General features: G+C 45.1%; 1 protein-coding gene across 14 annotated transcripts in view; it reads right to left on the reverse strand.

The window, feature by feature from the left end:
* The window catches only part of CHCHD6 (coiled-coil-helix-coiled-coil-helix domain containing 6), a 113936-nt gene that overhangs the window by 98957 nt on the left and 485 nt on the right, over nucleotides 1-14494 (reverse strand). For 12 of the 14 annotated variants that reach the window (XM_065075669.1, XM_065075665.1, XM_065075659.1 and 9 more), the window contains exons 1-4: nucleotides 12550-12740; nucleotides 10036-10168; nucleotides 9563-9632; nucleotides 8267-8411 (exon numbers count right to left, since the gene is read on the reverse strand). In XM_065075669.1, coding sequence (XP_064931741.1) covers nucleotides 8267-8411; nucleotides 9563-9632; nucleotides 10036-10168; nucleotides 12550-12627 — 426 coding nt within the window. In that variant the 5' untranslated portion in view covers nucleotides 12628-12740. Of the gene's footprint in view, nucleotides 1-8266; nucleotides 8412-9562; nucleotides 9633-10035; nucleotides 10169-12549; nucleotides 12741-13134; nucleotides 13241-13540; nucleotides 13641-14146; nucleotides 14390-14494 lie in introns of those variants that run through there. The other 2 variants (XM_065075662.1, XM_065075663.1) reach the window with 2 other exon arrangements.

Genomic DNA, 14494 nt, shown 5'->3' on the forward strand with positions numbered 1-14494 from the left:
ACAGCACGCCTCAGGGGAATCCATCCAGAGCCCGTCCATCGCTGTGTGAAAGCCGGGATCCTGGCACCTCAAGTCACCCATCAGCTTTTCTGACCGAGAGGCACAAAGAGCCCTGCAGCGCTTCCCTCTTGCGCTGTTGCCCAGTGCGGAACACTCTGCCCATCCCAGGGACCTTTCCTACCACCCCTCCGTTGCCAACGACAACAAAACACACACGGGAAGATTCCAGAAGCTGCAAAGCCGGGTTTTGTGGCATTTAGGGAATAAGACAGAAATGATGTCCAGTGACAGGTCACACCTCGCATCCCCATCGTGTAACTGCAAGAGCAATCCAAGCGCTCCATTCAGCACAAACTTATTTCCTAGCTATCGTTTTAGCCCCTTAAATTCATAGTCTTGTGCTCTTTTAAGTAACGCTTCCCAGTCAGAAATAAAGAAAATATTCAGTGATCAAGTATCATTAATTCGAGATTCAAACACTGGCTTTTTTAGATGGAATAAAATGAATACTGGAGAGCTATCGCCACCTAAGTTCAATTTCTGTAATAACCTACATACTCAAAACACAGACAAGCAAAATCATAACCCAGAAATAAAGTTCAACCAAGCTATTGAGATCTACAATCTTATAAATCTCTCAGCCTTTGTGCACGTATGACAATCTCACACCACAAACCACAGCACATTTGACTAACACCGGCTCACAGGGCAGGAAAACCGGCTGAACACCCTGATGCACCCAATCTCTGTTGCTTATGCCCCAAAAATTAGCTGCACAATTAGAATAGAAATGTACTAGTCTGGCAGAAAAAAAGCACAGTACTAGCTTTGCTGGACCATTCACAAAAAAATAACATATTATTCACTTATTTCTTTATTAATTTAATATTTTGTAGTTACAAGTAGGGAAAAGGAAGGCTAATCTGATCTTTTGCTTCTTAAACAATGAGAATAGCTTTACAGTAAGCACAAGACAGGACAAATGAATGTGGAAGAAGTTTCTGTGGAGTATATGGACTTGGTAGACAAAAGAAGTGTGAAATACAGGCAGAATTGAAGGCAAGACGACAGGGAAGCAGACGGCACCACAGAAAACTCCAATTTGTTGCAGCTGTGGGATTTACAAAGAGGCCAAACTTGTGATAAGGTCCCTGAGCCCAAGAAAATATAAAAATGAGAAGCTCAAACGATCATCAGCTGCTGAAATCTGCAAAAACTCTCCAAACACAAATTAACCTTCAGAATCGGGAGATAAAAGCCTAGCTGCAGAAATTGGAAGTTGTTAAAAAAAATGCTATAAATGTCTGACAAATTGTAGCAGCAGTAGCAGGGAAAATAAGGAGCAGATATGCAGCATCTTACCCCAACCAGATAACACCTCTGCCTTCCCTCAAGAGAAGGTGGAGGCAGAAATAAGTGGTTTTACTTTGGACTTGTTTTTACTTTCTGGGTTGACTGTAGTACACATTCTCCAAAATTGCTTTAGTTAAATTTAGACCTCACTGATGCTCTAGAGACTGGAAGTTATTACCTTGCTGGAGGTACATGTAGATCCTCACCATGCCAAGCTTCAATTTAATGCAAAACTTCGCAAAGCCCACCATTTCATACAGCAAGGTTATTTTCTATAGGGATCCCTGTAAATGTTTAATAGTTTCAGAAGAAGCAGTAATTCCTTCACTGCAGAAATGCACCCACTTCTCTAGCAGTGGGGAGCAGCCAAAGAGGAGCCCGACTGGAGAATAACAAACCACTGACTTTAAAGACTCCACACATCAATATATTTTCTTCAAAGGAAAGCCTAGAAAAGCACCTCTTAGCTCAGACAGCAAGAATGAGAAGAATAGAAGGAAAAAGGTCTGAAGCTACTCAGCCTACCTATTTAAATCCCTCTATCAATAGCTTGCACCACTTTGTAACAAATCATTAAGGCTTAAACCAAAAAAACAACCCCACACCTTTCCATTTGTATCAACACATTGAAAATGCAGTTTATTCAACTACTGAAAGCGATCGAAAACAAGTGCGTTGCAATTTCTAGCCAAAGATAATGGCAGTCCTGCTAACCGGGTCGGGCTTCCCCGCTGCTTTTGCGCACACAAAGGGCAGGTGTGGGGTGTTCAACATGGGAATGTCCTGCAAAGCACCTGCAGGAATTTGTGTTGTAGTAACTGAAGGCACCGGTTGTTTTCTAAAGAAAACAGAAAAATTAATCAACAAAAAAATAAGAAAAGTGTCATTCCTTTAGTAAACACATGTAGATACTTGTTGCTCATCACTGTAACATCAATGAAAATCAAACTCGGAGAAAAATAACTGAATGGGCTTTTCCTCATTTAAAACAAGCATCCATCATTTCTGATTTAAATCAATGTTTTCTGTTTCAGCCACAAAAACCTTCAATCAAGAAACATTTACAGAAATTAAAGAACCGCTGAACACTAAACCCCAACATTTGCATTAGCGATTTCTCCTCCCAGAACCAACCTATTCCCCACATACAGCCTTGGATCTTTTAGGAACATAAAGGGTTTAGCTCAGTGTGTTACACTTTAGCTGCAGCGCAAACAAGACCAACAAAACCAGCCCTGACGTGAACAGTATCCAAAGCATAATTCAAAGCTCACAGACACAATAACTTTCATTACATTAAATAAATAGGGAATAAAAGATAACAACTTTTGATGATGGAGGCCTGACCTCAAACCCAGCAGTGTCCCTTCACCGATGGCCACACGCTGTCACCGTTTCACCAATGCCACGTTGCTTCTGGACCTCAGCCAGTCCCTCCAGCTCCTCACAACAATAGGAGATTACGCACAGCAAAACCCTGGGCTGATCTAGAGATGCTCACCTGTGGTTAATCAGCCAGGATGAAGCTGATCCCCAGCTTATCTCAAAGTAAATGAAAGCCGCAACAAAACTAAATCGTGTTCAGCACCGTTTCTAAAACCACCTTCAATACCAGCTCAGCTGCACCTGCAGCTGATGCTGCTCAACAACAGCGGGCAATTCACAGCGAAAAATGTAAGATTGGCTTGAAGCTTCACCAGTGACCAGAAACCTAAAGAAAACTTGCCGACAATGGGCCAACTGGATCATTGAAAACACCACTCCACCTCATCTTACCCTGCTACCAAATTCTCCTCCTTTGTATCCATCTATGAATGGGCTGCTTATGCTGGTTTTAGCATTTTTAAGCAATTTTACCTCCACAATTTTTGAAATGGGGAAGACATGTTAAAATGTCAGCAGACCAACACACTCTAAGCCAAGGGTGGAAGTGTCCAAAGAAGAGCACAGGCAAAGCCCACGGGTTCAGAATCCCACATCCACAAGATGACCCCGATATCCAAACCCACTGCCCTGATCAGAGGCATTTCCAGTCACAAATTCTTCCTTCACCAGCCTCCTGAATCAACAAGAGGAAACGAGAGGCTCTGAAGAGTGAAGAGATTATTTCTGGGCAAGAAATCATTTTAAAAGAACCCAACAGCCTCTGACCAATTATAATCAGCTACTGGAGCAACCTTAAATCCTTGTATTTCCTCCCAGACTCATTATGTGGGCCACGCTGATCACAACAGTGCGATGCTGGAGCCACCAGAACGCAAAGGTTGTCACCCAGCAAACCACTGAGCAAGATGTGACCAGAAACAGCTGGAAAAACACTTCCCCAGCAACTCAGGAATTCTTTGTCCTGACTCTTTTCACTCAGCAACCAGTGCTCGTCAGTCTTGTCTGAAAAAGCTGATTATGGTGCAAAGTTTGTCCCACCATCACCCCATTTCTGAATTCGTTCTTTCAAAATGGGAAGGAAGCAGATGACTTTTGGTCAATAACTCTGACAAAGCCATTATCCCAGGGGTATTAAATGGGGAGATAAGAACTTCAGGGCTTTGGCACAAATCATATTAGTTCAATTCTCAAATCCGGGTAATGCTGCTTTTCAAAGTATTAATTTCATTTATTCTATTTGCCCTCCCTCTGTCCTGATAACACAGGCGCACATGGCCCCTAAATGAGATCCTCCTATTTTGTAAGTTATAATCCTCCCTTTCTAGAGTAGTAATGAGATGTCTTCGCTTAATCGCGTTTATTTCCACCCCCCCAGCTCCTGCTTTTCTCCATCCCCATTCCACATTGATTTGTTTCAAAGGTTTCAGCAAAAACCATCAGGCAGGAGTCACTGGCTCCAAGAGGCTCATGATGCGTATGCTGCACAGCCTGGGGGGATTACAGAGGCAGAGAGGAGGAGAAAAGAGCAGCTTTGCTTGCAAAGTTTCTTTTGTTGGTAACAAGGAGGAAAAAAAGAAAGCGAAAAGAACTGAGAAGTTGAGAGAAGAGGTTTTGATTAATTGGAAATGAAAAAGGAAAGATTCCTGGGATACGGGCAAAGTGAGACCATTCGCAACACAGTGAAGCAATTAAATAACTCGTCTACAACAACTTTGGAAGTTCCTCATGCTAGAAAGAAGAGAGATTTAAAGACAGCTGTATTAATGCTTTGATATTTCACATGAGACTCAAGGCATGCTAGAAGCATTAGCTAAACACCCTGGGCCCTGCTGTGAAGTACTGTACGTATAATCCTCGTTGTATTCTAAGTACCCACAGCATTCAATTATTCAGAGAGTTCAGTCAGCATCACGATCCTGCAGTGCTGTACAAACAAACAAAACATTTTATCTCTAATAAATTGGGGAGAGTTCTTCTGCAGCAGCTACTGCCGGGCAAGCCAGTCCCACTTCGTTAATCAAAAGCCATATTCACTCAGTGAGGGAAGTGAATGCTGCAGTGGTTCTACTTACAGAGCTGTTTAGCTTCTTAAATTAAAACTTTAAGGAGTTTTACTCAAAACCTAAGGTATCCAGAAGCTAAGTACCTTGTTCAAAGTCATTAGAAAAAGATCAAGACAAAAAAGCAGAACAGGACCCAGGTACTTAACTCTAAATCCCTCTTGTAACCAGTGCACCACTTCAAGAACAGAAAACACCACATAACAAAAAACAACAGTAAGTTCTAATCTGCACCCTACCCTGTAAGTGATGAAGTAACTGGCCCCAGAAGCTGAGAGCAAGTTCCATATCAAAGGTTACTTGTAGTCCACACTCTCTCCAGAAACGTGCACTATATAAAAAGACCAAAGAAATGCTTCATAGCAACACCACAAATAATAAAAGTCAATGACTGAAAATCATAGATAACAGATTAAATTACAAGCAACATTCAGCACAATCAAAATGAAATCATTTCAAAACACAGCTATCATATTTGGATTTATGGTCTGCATGTGATGAGGTTAAAGGAGAAGATCTCAGCACTACTGGGGACAACTGTACAAGGGAAGGTTACTAATGACCAAGCTATTGATATGTCAAGGGCACAGGGCAGCTGGAGATCTTACTGCAAATATCAAAAATAAATAAAAGAAAATAAAACAAATCTCTCTGATGATATGTGGCATGATTTTTATTTTTTATTAAATTTAATGATGCTAGAAGCAAATTACTACTTTGTTATTTCTTTCATGAGAGTTGCCCCTTTTTTCTCTGGCTTCCCCTGCGGGTCACAACAACAACAAAACCCCTGAAAGTTGTTCCTTTATAAATTTAAGCAATAATTTCCAGTGCCATCTGCACCTGGACTACCGCTAGGTACCTAGAGTTTCACTAATATCTTGTACGTGAAAGAGAAGATGGACACAGAAGAGATGAAAGAGCAGCTCACACCCATTATTTGCCTCCTATACTAGAGTTAAAAAGTGGAAGAGTGAGCAAGAAACATTCAAGCCCTATTCTAAATAAAGAAAAAAAACAATACTGGAAGGCAAAGGATAGATATGATTTGAGTACGATTGAGACAACACAATCAGGTCACCATGCCCAAAAGGAAACCATAGCTGAGATAAAGCAAGTCTGATAGGGATCTCAATAGTTTCAAGGGCTGGCAAAACAGGTTCCCGCTTAGGAAGACACCTAGAAGCCAATATACAACAGCTTTGACCTCATCTTTGCAAGGACAGGCTAGAACATTCCATTTTTAAGGCTCTTAAATTTATGACTGATCAAGAGACAGTTAAAGAGCAATTAAATTTAACAGTCATTCTTGCACCACGTTCTGGGTTAACACTCCATGGTCACTTTTATCTTTTATGGGTTGTAGAAGGAGAGCCTGACCAGATTTTTGCAGCGCATCAAGTATGCAATATCTGGGTATGTGACATTGCAGGATTAAAAGCTAATTCAGATAATAGAGCAGCTTTTGTATGTTAGAGGTCAGGTCCCAACTCATTATAGAGGTGCCCTCTTTACACTTCACAAATATTGCCTGACCCCGCGAGTTGCGATTCTGCAGGATGACTCCGCACCCCGCTGCTCTGCTTCTGAGCCGGCCCACATCTTTAGATTGGACAATAAATCCACTCACTTCTCTACAAAAGTCCATTAATTGCATTTGCAAAGAGAATATTCTCTTTCTAGTGGAAAGAGAGTTAATACTGTATCTGCTGACCCAGATGTCCCGCGCAGGGGAGCGGCAGTCACCTGCCTCGCACATCGCTGCCCTCGAGCTCAGCAATCACACCGCATCCCGTGGTTCAGGTACAATCTGCCAAGCGGAAATTTCCTATGACAGAGCAGCCACTCAGTAACTATATCTGGGAGAGAAATCTCAGAGATCTACCAGCCCAACCACAAGCAAACGTTATCATGGAGCCTAAAAGCACAAATGGGTCCAGAACCACAAATGGACAAATTCATGGGAGACAATTTCATCACGGACCGTTAACCAAGGTGAAAATACCTCTTATCGAAGTTGCAAGGATATACAGGTGTGACATACATCTGCCATACATCTCTGCTGCATTCTCATGGTCTCTGCAAGCAGCTGCTATGGATCACCATCAGAGATGGGCTACAGCCAGAAGGACCTTCTGTCTGAACCACTATGGCTGTTCTTAGGTAAATTTTATTTATTCAGCCCCCCAAAACGCTTTCATATTATAACCTCAAAATACTCCACAGCCAAATCACATGCCTGGGTAAACTACGCCTATTACCATTCAACAAACAGTAAAAATATACTCATAGAAGGAACCTTCCATTAAAACAAGTGCCTGGAACAGATCGGGCGGATGGAAGAAACACAATAAAGACCATCATTACTCAAGCCTGTCCTGTTCCTAAACCATCCTCTCTGTATGTACCAGGCAAGAAGAAATTACTCCTAGTCTAGTTTTCTCAGTAAGGTTTCAACATCACACTGGAAACAAACAGGCAGTTCGATCTCACTGTGACCAGCGTGGTCCCATCTCACTGTCACACCCCAACACCTCCTTTCGCTGCAGATCAGGAAGAAGTGGCAGTTCCACTGAGACTCCGCACTGTTTACAGGCAGTACGCCATTGCCACAGCAATCTTAGTATTTAAAAGAACACAATATAAAATAGTATCGCAAATAATAAGCACTATATGACAACTCCAATGTACTGTTTTGACACGAGCCTCTCACTCAGTCTCATCCCACCGTATTTCTGCCTCCATCACTGCTCTCCTCAGTGCTGGTGTGACAATAACACAAGTTATCCCAGCAACACCACAGCGCCTGACTAACAATAAAGGCTGCAGCAGGAAAAACTCCCCAAAAATAAGTCTGCCTACTTGGCAAGCGGTCAGTGGCGTGTACATAAGGGGCTTATCAATCTTAAGCCTTCTTCAAAATGTTACAATACTTGACATTTTTATGACAGCACTTCTGCTACCAGCATCATAAAAGACTCAAACAACAGAGCTTGTTATTTTTTTTTATTTATTTGGGTATTTGCACAATTACACTCTAGAAAAACAGAGTGAACTTTCAGGATAGATCAGGTTAGCCGAATCTGACCCTATATATACTGACACATTCATTTCATACACTGTAGAGTTTAAAAGAGCTCTCTGGCTCAAACAATGACCTCAGACATATACACACACCACAGTGACCTGCCACAAGTAAAGCTGTTCCCAGCACAGTCACTGTTTATGCCTTTCCCTGCAAGCTTGGCTTTGGCATCATCGCATGACCTGCCACAAGTGTAGCTTTGCCAGCTACACTGTAAGTCAAACCTAAGCGATGAGTTGGGAGGTAATGAGCGCTTCAGCCTAAACCAAAGTTTCTAAGCTCATCACACAAGCGACATTAAATGAATCCGCTCAAGCAGAGAGATTTTAGCCTGTCCTGTATGGAAGCATACTGGATTTTCTTTTTTCTTTTAATTACTCACCAGCTGGGCTGCTCTCTGCCTCTCTTCCTTAATGTTGTTCCTCTCCCACTGAAGGGCCATGTTCAAGGCCTCACTGGCTGCTTCCCTTTCTCTTTTGGCCAGGCGGAGCAACTCCTCTTGGACCAGCGCGTGTTCCTGCTCATACCTGTGCGAGCGCCAAAGGCAAATGGAGAGAAAGAAGGTGATCAGCAGACTTCTGGCAACAGGGTCACAGCTTAGCACGGACCATTCCTGCCTAGAGCCGAAACAAATATCCATCATCTATGTGACATTATGGCTGCTCATAGTTCTCCAGTAACCAGCAGGAATTCAAAAGTCCAACAAACTTTAAGCACAACCTGCAGCTTCAGTGAGGTCCAGCTCTGGCAACAGCTATAGACTTAGCACCATAGAAGCTTATACTTCAGTTATATGTAGCTCTATTAAGCACTTAATTATCACCTGAAAACAGTGAGAATAGAAAGTAGCTCACTAGATAAATAGATACTGCTTCATAAAAGACATAGGGACATCACACAATAAAAGGAGCTAACCTGTCTGCCAATGCGCTTCTGTTCTGCAAGGGAAATAAAATAACATGCCGCAACAGCACTGAGAGAAGCGGCCTTGGTACCTCCACAGCCTGAAACTCAGGCTGCCGCGAAGGAAATTTTGTCCACTTTGAGACTTGGAAATACCACGCTCAAGCAAAGAGAGATTAACATGAAGCGAATAACATAATAAATTAAGTTAGACAGGATCTTTGAAGGTTATCTACACAGCCTCCTGCTCAAAACAGAACCAGTTTGATCAGCTCACCTAGGGCTTTCTCCAATCAACCTTTAATGATCTCCAAGGATGGAGATTATATATTCTATATATCCTTCCTGTGCAACCTGTTCCAGCACTTCACTGCTCTCAGTGCCTGCTTGGGCTCTATCCTCTTCCCTCTTTATACCCAGGCATGATTTCCTTGCAGTGATTTGTGCCCCGTGCCTTCCACCCTGTCAGCGTGCAGCTCTGAGAACGCTCTGGCACTGCCACTTCCAAAACACTGCTTTAGGAAGCTGAAAACAAATAGATCCCAGCTCTCCTCCAAACACCACTCCAATTGTTCGCAGCTCCCCTGACTGCTCTTGTTGGCTAAGGGACAAACTTCTCCAAAAAAAAGCATGTTTCATGGTCCTTAATTGAACAAGGCTTCAGAGGGGATTCTCAGGCATTAAAATATACAGTCTTTGCACTCAGACTGAAGTAAAACATACATATAGTCCGAAATAATCTAAACTATTGTCTTTTTCAAGAACTTCACCTCACCTCCTGTACAGTTCCTGCTCTGCAGCAGAAGACTTCTGACCAGAGTCACTTGCCTTTGGTGGCTGGATTCCTAGAAAGAAGAAGAGAAACCTGTGACAACTATAATACAAAACACAGTCCATCATATCAAAAGTTATTTTATAAGAGGAGAGTATTTCATATGTGAGCATTATCCCATCAAGAGAGAAATACAATACATCTAGAAAAGTCCCAAGAAAATTTAAATTCAATGTATGGAGTTTGAATTTATGGAACAGACACTGACAGCATTGTCTTCAACAAGGCACACTACAGAAACTTCTAGGTAAGGATGTTAACCCCCAAGGCCCTGGTTTATACATAAGCAGTCCTACTTTATACATAAGTAGTCCTACTTTCCAGTTCCTTCCCATAGTTCCATTAAGCCTTCCCATTGATCTCCTGCTTTCCTGGTAATTACAAGGGATTGCACAAGTGGAGATGATTCTGTCTACCTGTCGGAGATCTGGGCTCCCCTGCTGCAGCTGGTGAAAACGGAGCTGTGCCACCGGGTGAACGGGGCGATCTCTGGTTGTCCTTTTTACTTTGAGGAGATTCCTTCATTCGGTTCACAACATCTTCAGAGAGCTGAAACACACCCACATGGGAAAGAAATCAGCACAGTCAGCAGGGATGTATTTACCAGAAACAGAAGGAAAAGAACTAAGCAGAGCGTCTGTCCGTCCATCCATCCATCCTCCTTCTTCCCCCACGCTTGCTAACCCAGCTCGGCATGGCTGAAGTTCTGCAGATCACACGGCAGAAAACAGCTCGCGTGAGGCTGCAAACAGTTTTGCAGTCTCAGCTTCATTCTCACTGCCTTATTTGGGTCCAAACCCGTGGAAAAGAAAGAAGAGTTCACTTGAAGTTTTTTGGCAGTTCAGCCCAAGGGGCTCCTCACAGCACCTTCCTCTGGCCAAAGTCAGAGGTTCTGTGCTGACTGTTCCAGCTCCAGAACACAATTAAATGAGGCTGTTTCTACTGTGACCAATGTAGGTGGGGAAAACAGATTTTCAGCTGTGCCAGTGCTACCCAGTTTAACGATGTTTTCAACATCCTCATTATACATCGTTATCGTGCCACATTACAGGAACTGTTTTTTAAGACACAAACCTGTAAAAAGCCCGACTTGGTTAAGAACAGGCTCAACGGAACTACTTTTATATACACAGCTGCAAAAAGCAAACTCTTTGGTTTTAAGAATGGGGAATGGTTATTTTGTGTCACAAAAAAAAAAAAAAAGAGAAACTTTTTATTCAAGAAGTCAAACAACCAGGACTACAAAGACTACAGCTTGTTTAACCTAATCAGCTGTCATGAGACACAAAGGGCATCTTCATCTTGAGCTCCTGAAAGTCATCAACAGACCAGTAACAATGAACCCACGTTTGTTCCATCAGCATCCAGCTGAGGGAGCAGCTCACTAAATTAGCACATCAAATTGCATCTAAGGCAGGTGAGGGTGAGTCCTCAAGGGGCACCCACCCAACCCTGTAAAGAGAAATCAGGCAAGAACAAGGTTCTTGAAGGTTATCTACCTCCTGCTCAAAACAGAACCGGTTTGATCAGCTCACCTAGGGCTTTCTCCAATCAACCTTTAATGATCTCCAAGGATGGAGATTATATATGCTATATATCCTTCCTGTGCAACCTGCTCCAGCACTTCACTGCTCTCTTTAGTCCTACTTTCCAGTTCCTTCCCATAGTTCCATTAAGCCTTCCCATTGATCTCCTGCTTTCCTGGTAATTACAAGGGATTGCACAAGTGGAGATGATTCTGTCTGCCTGTCGGAGATCTGGGCTCCCCTGCTGCAGCTGGTGAAAACGGAGCTGTGCCACCCTCAAACACTTTACAAAAAGAGATTAGCACAATCTCAGTTAACTTTTGTCAAATGATCAGTCAAAATTGGAAGAAAAATAAGTAACCACAGCAAAACTCTGCAAGCTCATTTCATGCAAAGCTTAGGGGAAAATAAATAAAAGTAAGAAGCAGCAACAGCAATGAAAATTACAGTGGTAATAAAATAACCAAAGAAAAATGGGGAGAGAAATCTTGATAGGGGGAAAAAAAAAAAGCTCCTTAATGATAGCACCACCACCCTGCTGGGCTTGTTTTCAAGACACATGTATGCAGATGTCTGATGAAAGTTCAACAAGCAGCTTCCCACTGCCCCTCCAAGAAACAGCCCTAATCCTCACTTGTCTCCACAACCTCATATCTCCCTTGTGTTCAGCCAGCGGTGCTTTGCCAAGGCTCTTGGCATCATTGATAAGGCCAGAGGTGTCTCCTCCTGCATGCCCGCAGAGCCGGGCAGCCTCTTTAGTATCAAACTCCTTGCAAAGCGCGAGGCAAGGTCACGATGGGCTTGTGAACACTGAAGAAGGAAAGCGGCATGAGAGGAGAGTTTTGAAGAACCACAGAACAGTTTGGGTTGGAAGGGACCTTCCCAGCTCCCCCAGTGCCCCCCCTGCCATGAGCAGGGACATCTTCACCAGCTCAGGTTGCTCAGAGCCCCGTCCAGCCTGGCCTGGGATGTCTCCAGGGATGGTTCATCCACCACCTCTCTGGCCAACCTGGGCCAGGCTCTCACCACCCTCAGAGGCAACAATTTCTTCCTCATGTCCAGCCTGAATCTCCCTCCTTTAGTTTAAAACCATCACCCCTTGTCCTATCACAACAGGCCCTTCTGAAAAGTCTGTCCCCATCTTTTTTATCGGCCCCTTTTTAAGCACTAAATGGCCACAATAAGGGTCGATGTGTCCCTGCTCAAGGCCAGCCACCCTCAGACACTCAACCCTCTTCCCCCACCTCTCCCCAGTCACCCTCTCCAGCTTCTCTCCTCTCTTCCTCGCTGCTTTTCCCCCCTCACCTCCCTGTCCCGCCCACCGGGCCTTCCCCAGCCCCGCTCCCTGCAGCGCATCCCCCGCCGCCTCCATCACCGGCCCCGGAGCAGCCCGGGCCGCCTCACCCTGATGCCCTGCAGCACCCGGACTTGCTCCCGCTCATCTAGCCCGAAGGAGACCTTCCTGCTCTCGCTGCCCCCCATGCCGGCGGGGCGGGCCCTGAGGACGCCTCTCCCCGCCGCGCCCCCAGCTCACACAGCGCTGCCGCCGCCAGGAGAGCCTCTTGGCTTCCGGCGCCTGCCAATATACCCGCGTGCTATTGGTGGGAGGCTCCGGGCTGGCCAATGGGGCGGCGCGGTGTTGGCGGCGAGCCGCGGTGGATGCTGGGGGGTGTAGTCCAGCGCTGTGAGGGCTGCGGAGCCTATGGCGGCCTGAACCGACCCCCGGGAAAACTGCTCCCCGGGACAGGGGACAGGACACCCCTTAACCCTCACCCTGTCACATGGCCACGGCGGCTCCAGAGCGGCTCCGGGCTCGGCTTGTAGCCCTTGGCCTCACAAGGCTTCCCCCTCCCCATATGCCCATCCTCCCCACCCTCATTTCCGATGCGGGGTAAACCACCCCAAAAACTGTCACTGTCACCCACTCAGCTCGGAGGCGTCTTTACTGGGTCAAAATTATGGAAGGAAGAAAACCAAACCACGTGTTACCACACAGAAAATGAGTCAGAAAGGCACGGATGTTATCTCCTACCTCCAGGACTGAGGAACCACCAAGACATTGTCCGTGACGGAGGACTCGCAGGCTGATGAGCCCCTGTGGATGTTCAACACAATTTCCCCTCAGCAACATCGAGATAAAGCATCCCCTGACACAGCCGAGCAAGGGCATCCCCTTCACCCCACCAGGAACAACACATCCATCTTGCCACCCACCATTTCTCTACAGTCCTCCGGGGAGCTCAGCCCCCCAGATCACATTTCTCTGGTGATTAAAGACAAAATTACCACCTATAACTTCTAGTCAATTTGAAAGCAACTGCTCCATGGGCAGAAATCACCTCTCTGCTCCTTTCAGCCACCCTGTTCCAGCAAGACCCACCAACTGTGCCATGACCTGCCGTGACAGGTACGTGTGGGTCCCGCGTAGGTCAGGCCAGCGCAGGTCTGGTCCCTGTCACCAGGCACGGGCAACCCAAGGGGAAAAGAATGAATATCTGTGACACAAAACAACCAGACCAAGAAACAGCAGCTTTGAAGGTTTATTTCCAAACAAACTTTCTGCATCCCCAGAAATACAGGCCACATGATGACCTGGACAATTTCATGCATTCATTACTAGGCAGTTAATGAAACCTCAGTATCTACACCCCAATTATCTACTTCTTGGTAGCGCATTGGAGCAGTTTTAACTCTTCAATGCTTATTTTTCACTCCAGTTATGTGGCAACCACAACTTTGACTCAGCAGTGGAGCTTTAAAGGAGCATCAAGGACTTTCTGCCGCCCCCAGACCTCCAGGCCTCTTCTACAGCATGTTCCTGGGAGCAGGGAATGTTCTTATTTGTGCAATACTCTGCACTCCAGGACTGGGCACAGCATTGCGGTACGGTAGTGCAAACAGCTGACGGCACAGAAACACCACATACGGCCTGTGCAAGAGCAAAGGTCTGGCTGAAGTCAAACCACAATCCCTCCCAAAATGCTCTCTGGGTCGTTCTCACCTGCCACCCGCTCGCTCCGTTCCACAGCACCAGCTTCTGTGCTGAAAAGGCCCACAAACAGTCATTCCTCATTCACCTCTGTCCTCTCAGGGTTTCACAGACCTGCGCTATTTCTCTTCCAGGCTGGTGAGCTCTCAATCATGTAATTAACTCCTCCAGAAGTCTTCCTGTGACTTTGATTATTCCTGTCATCCTTCCTTAGGCCTCACTCAGGTGAAACTCCAGCCAGGTGCCGGGCATCATCTGCAAAGATCCAAGGGGGAGAGTGGGCAAAGACAAACAAAACTGCACTTCACACCTACAGCCACGCCTTCCTGTGAAAAAACCCATTTCTGACAAAAAGACACT

Source organism: Columba livia, chromosome 10 (genome assembly GCF_036013475.1).
Source record: "Columba livia isolate bColLiv1 breed racing homer chromosome 10, bColLiv1.pat.W.v2, whole genome shotgun sequence".
NCBI lineage: Eukaryota > Metazoa > Chordata > Aves > Columbiformes > Columbidae > Columba > Columba livia.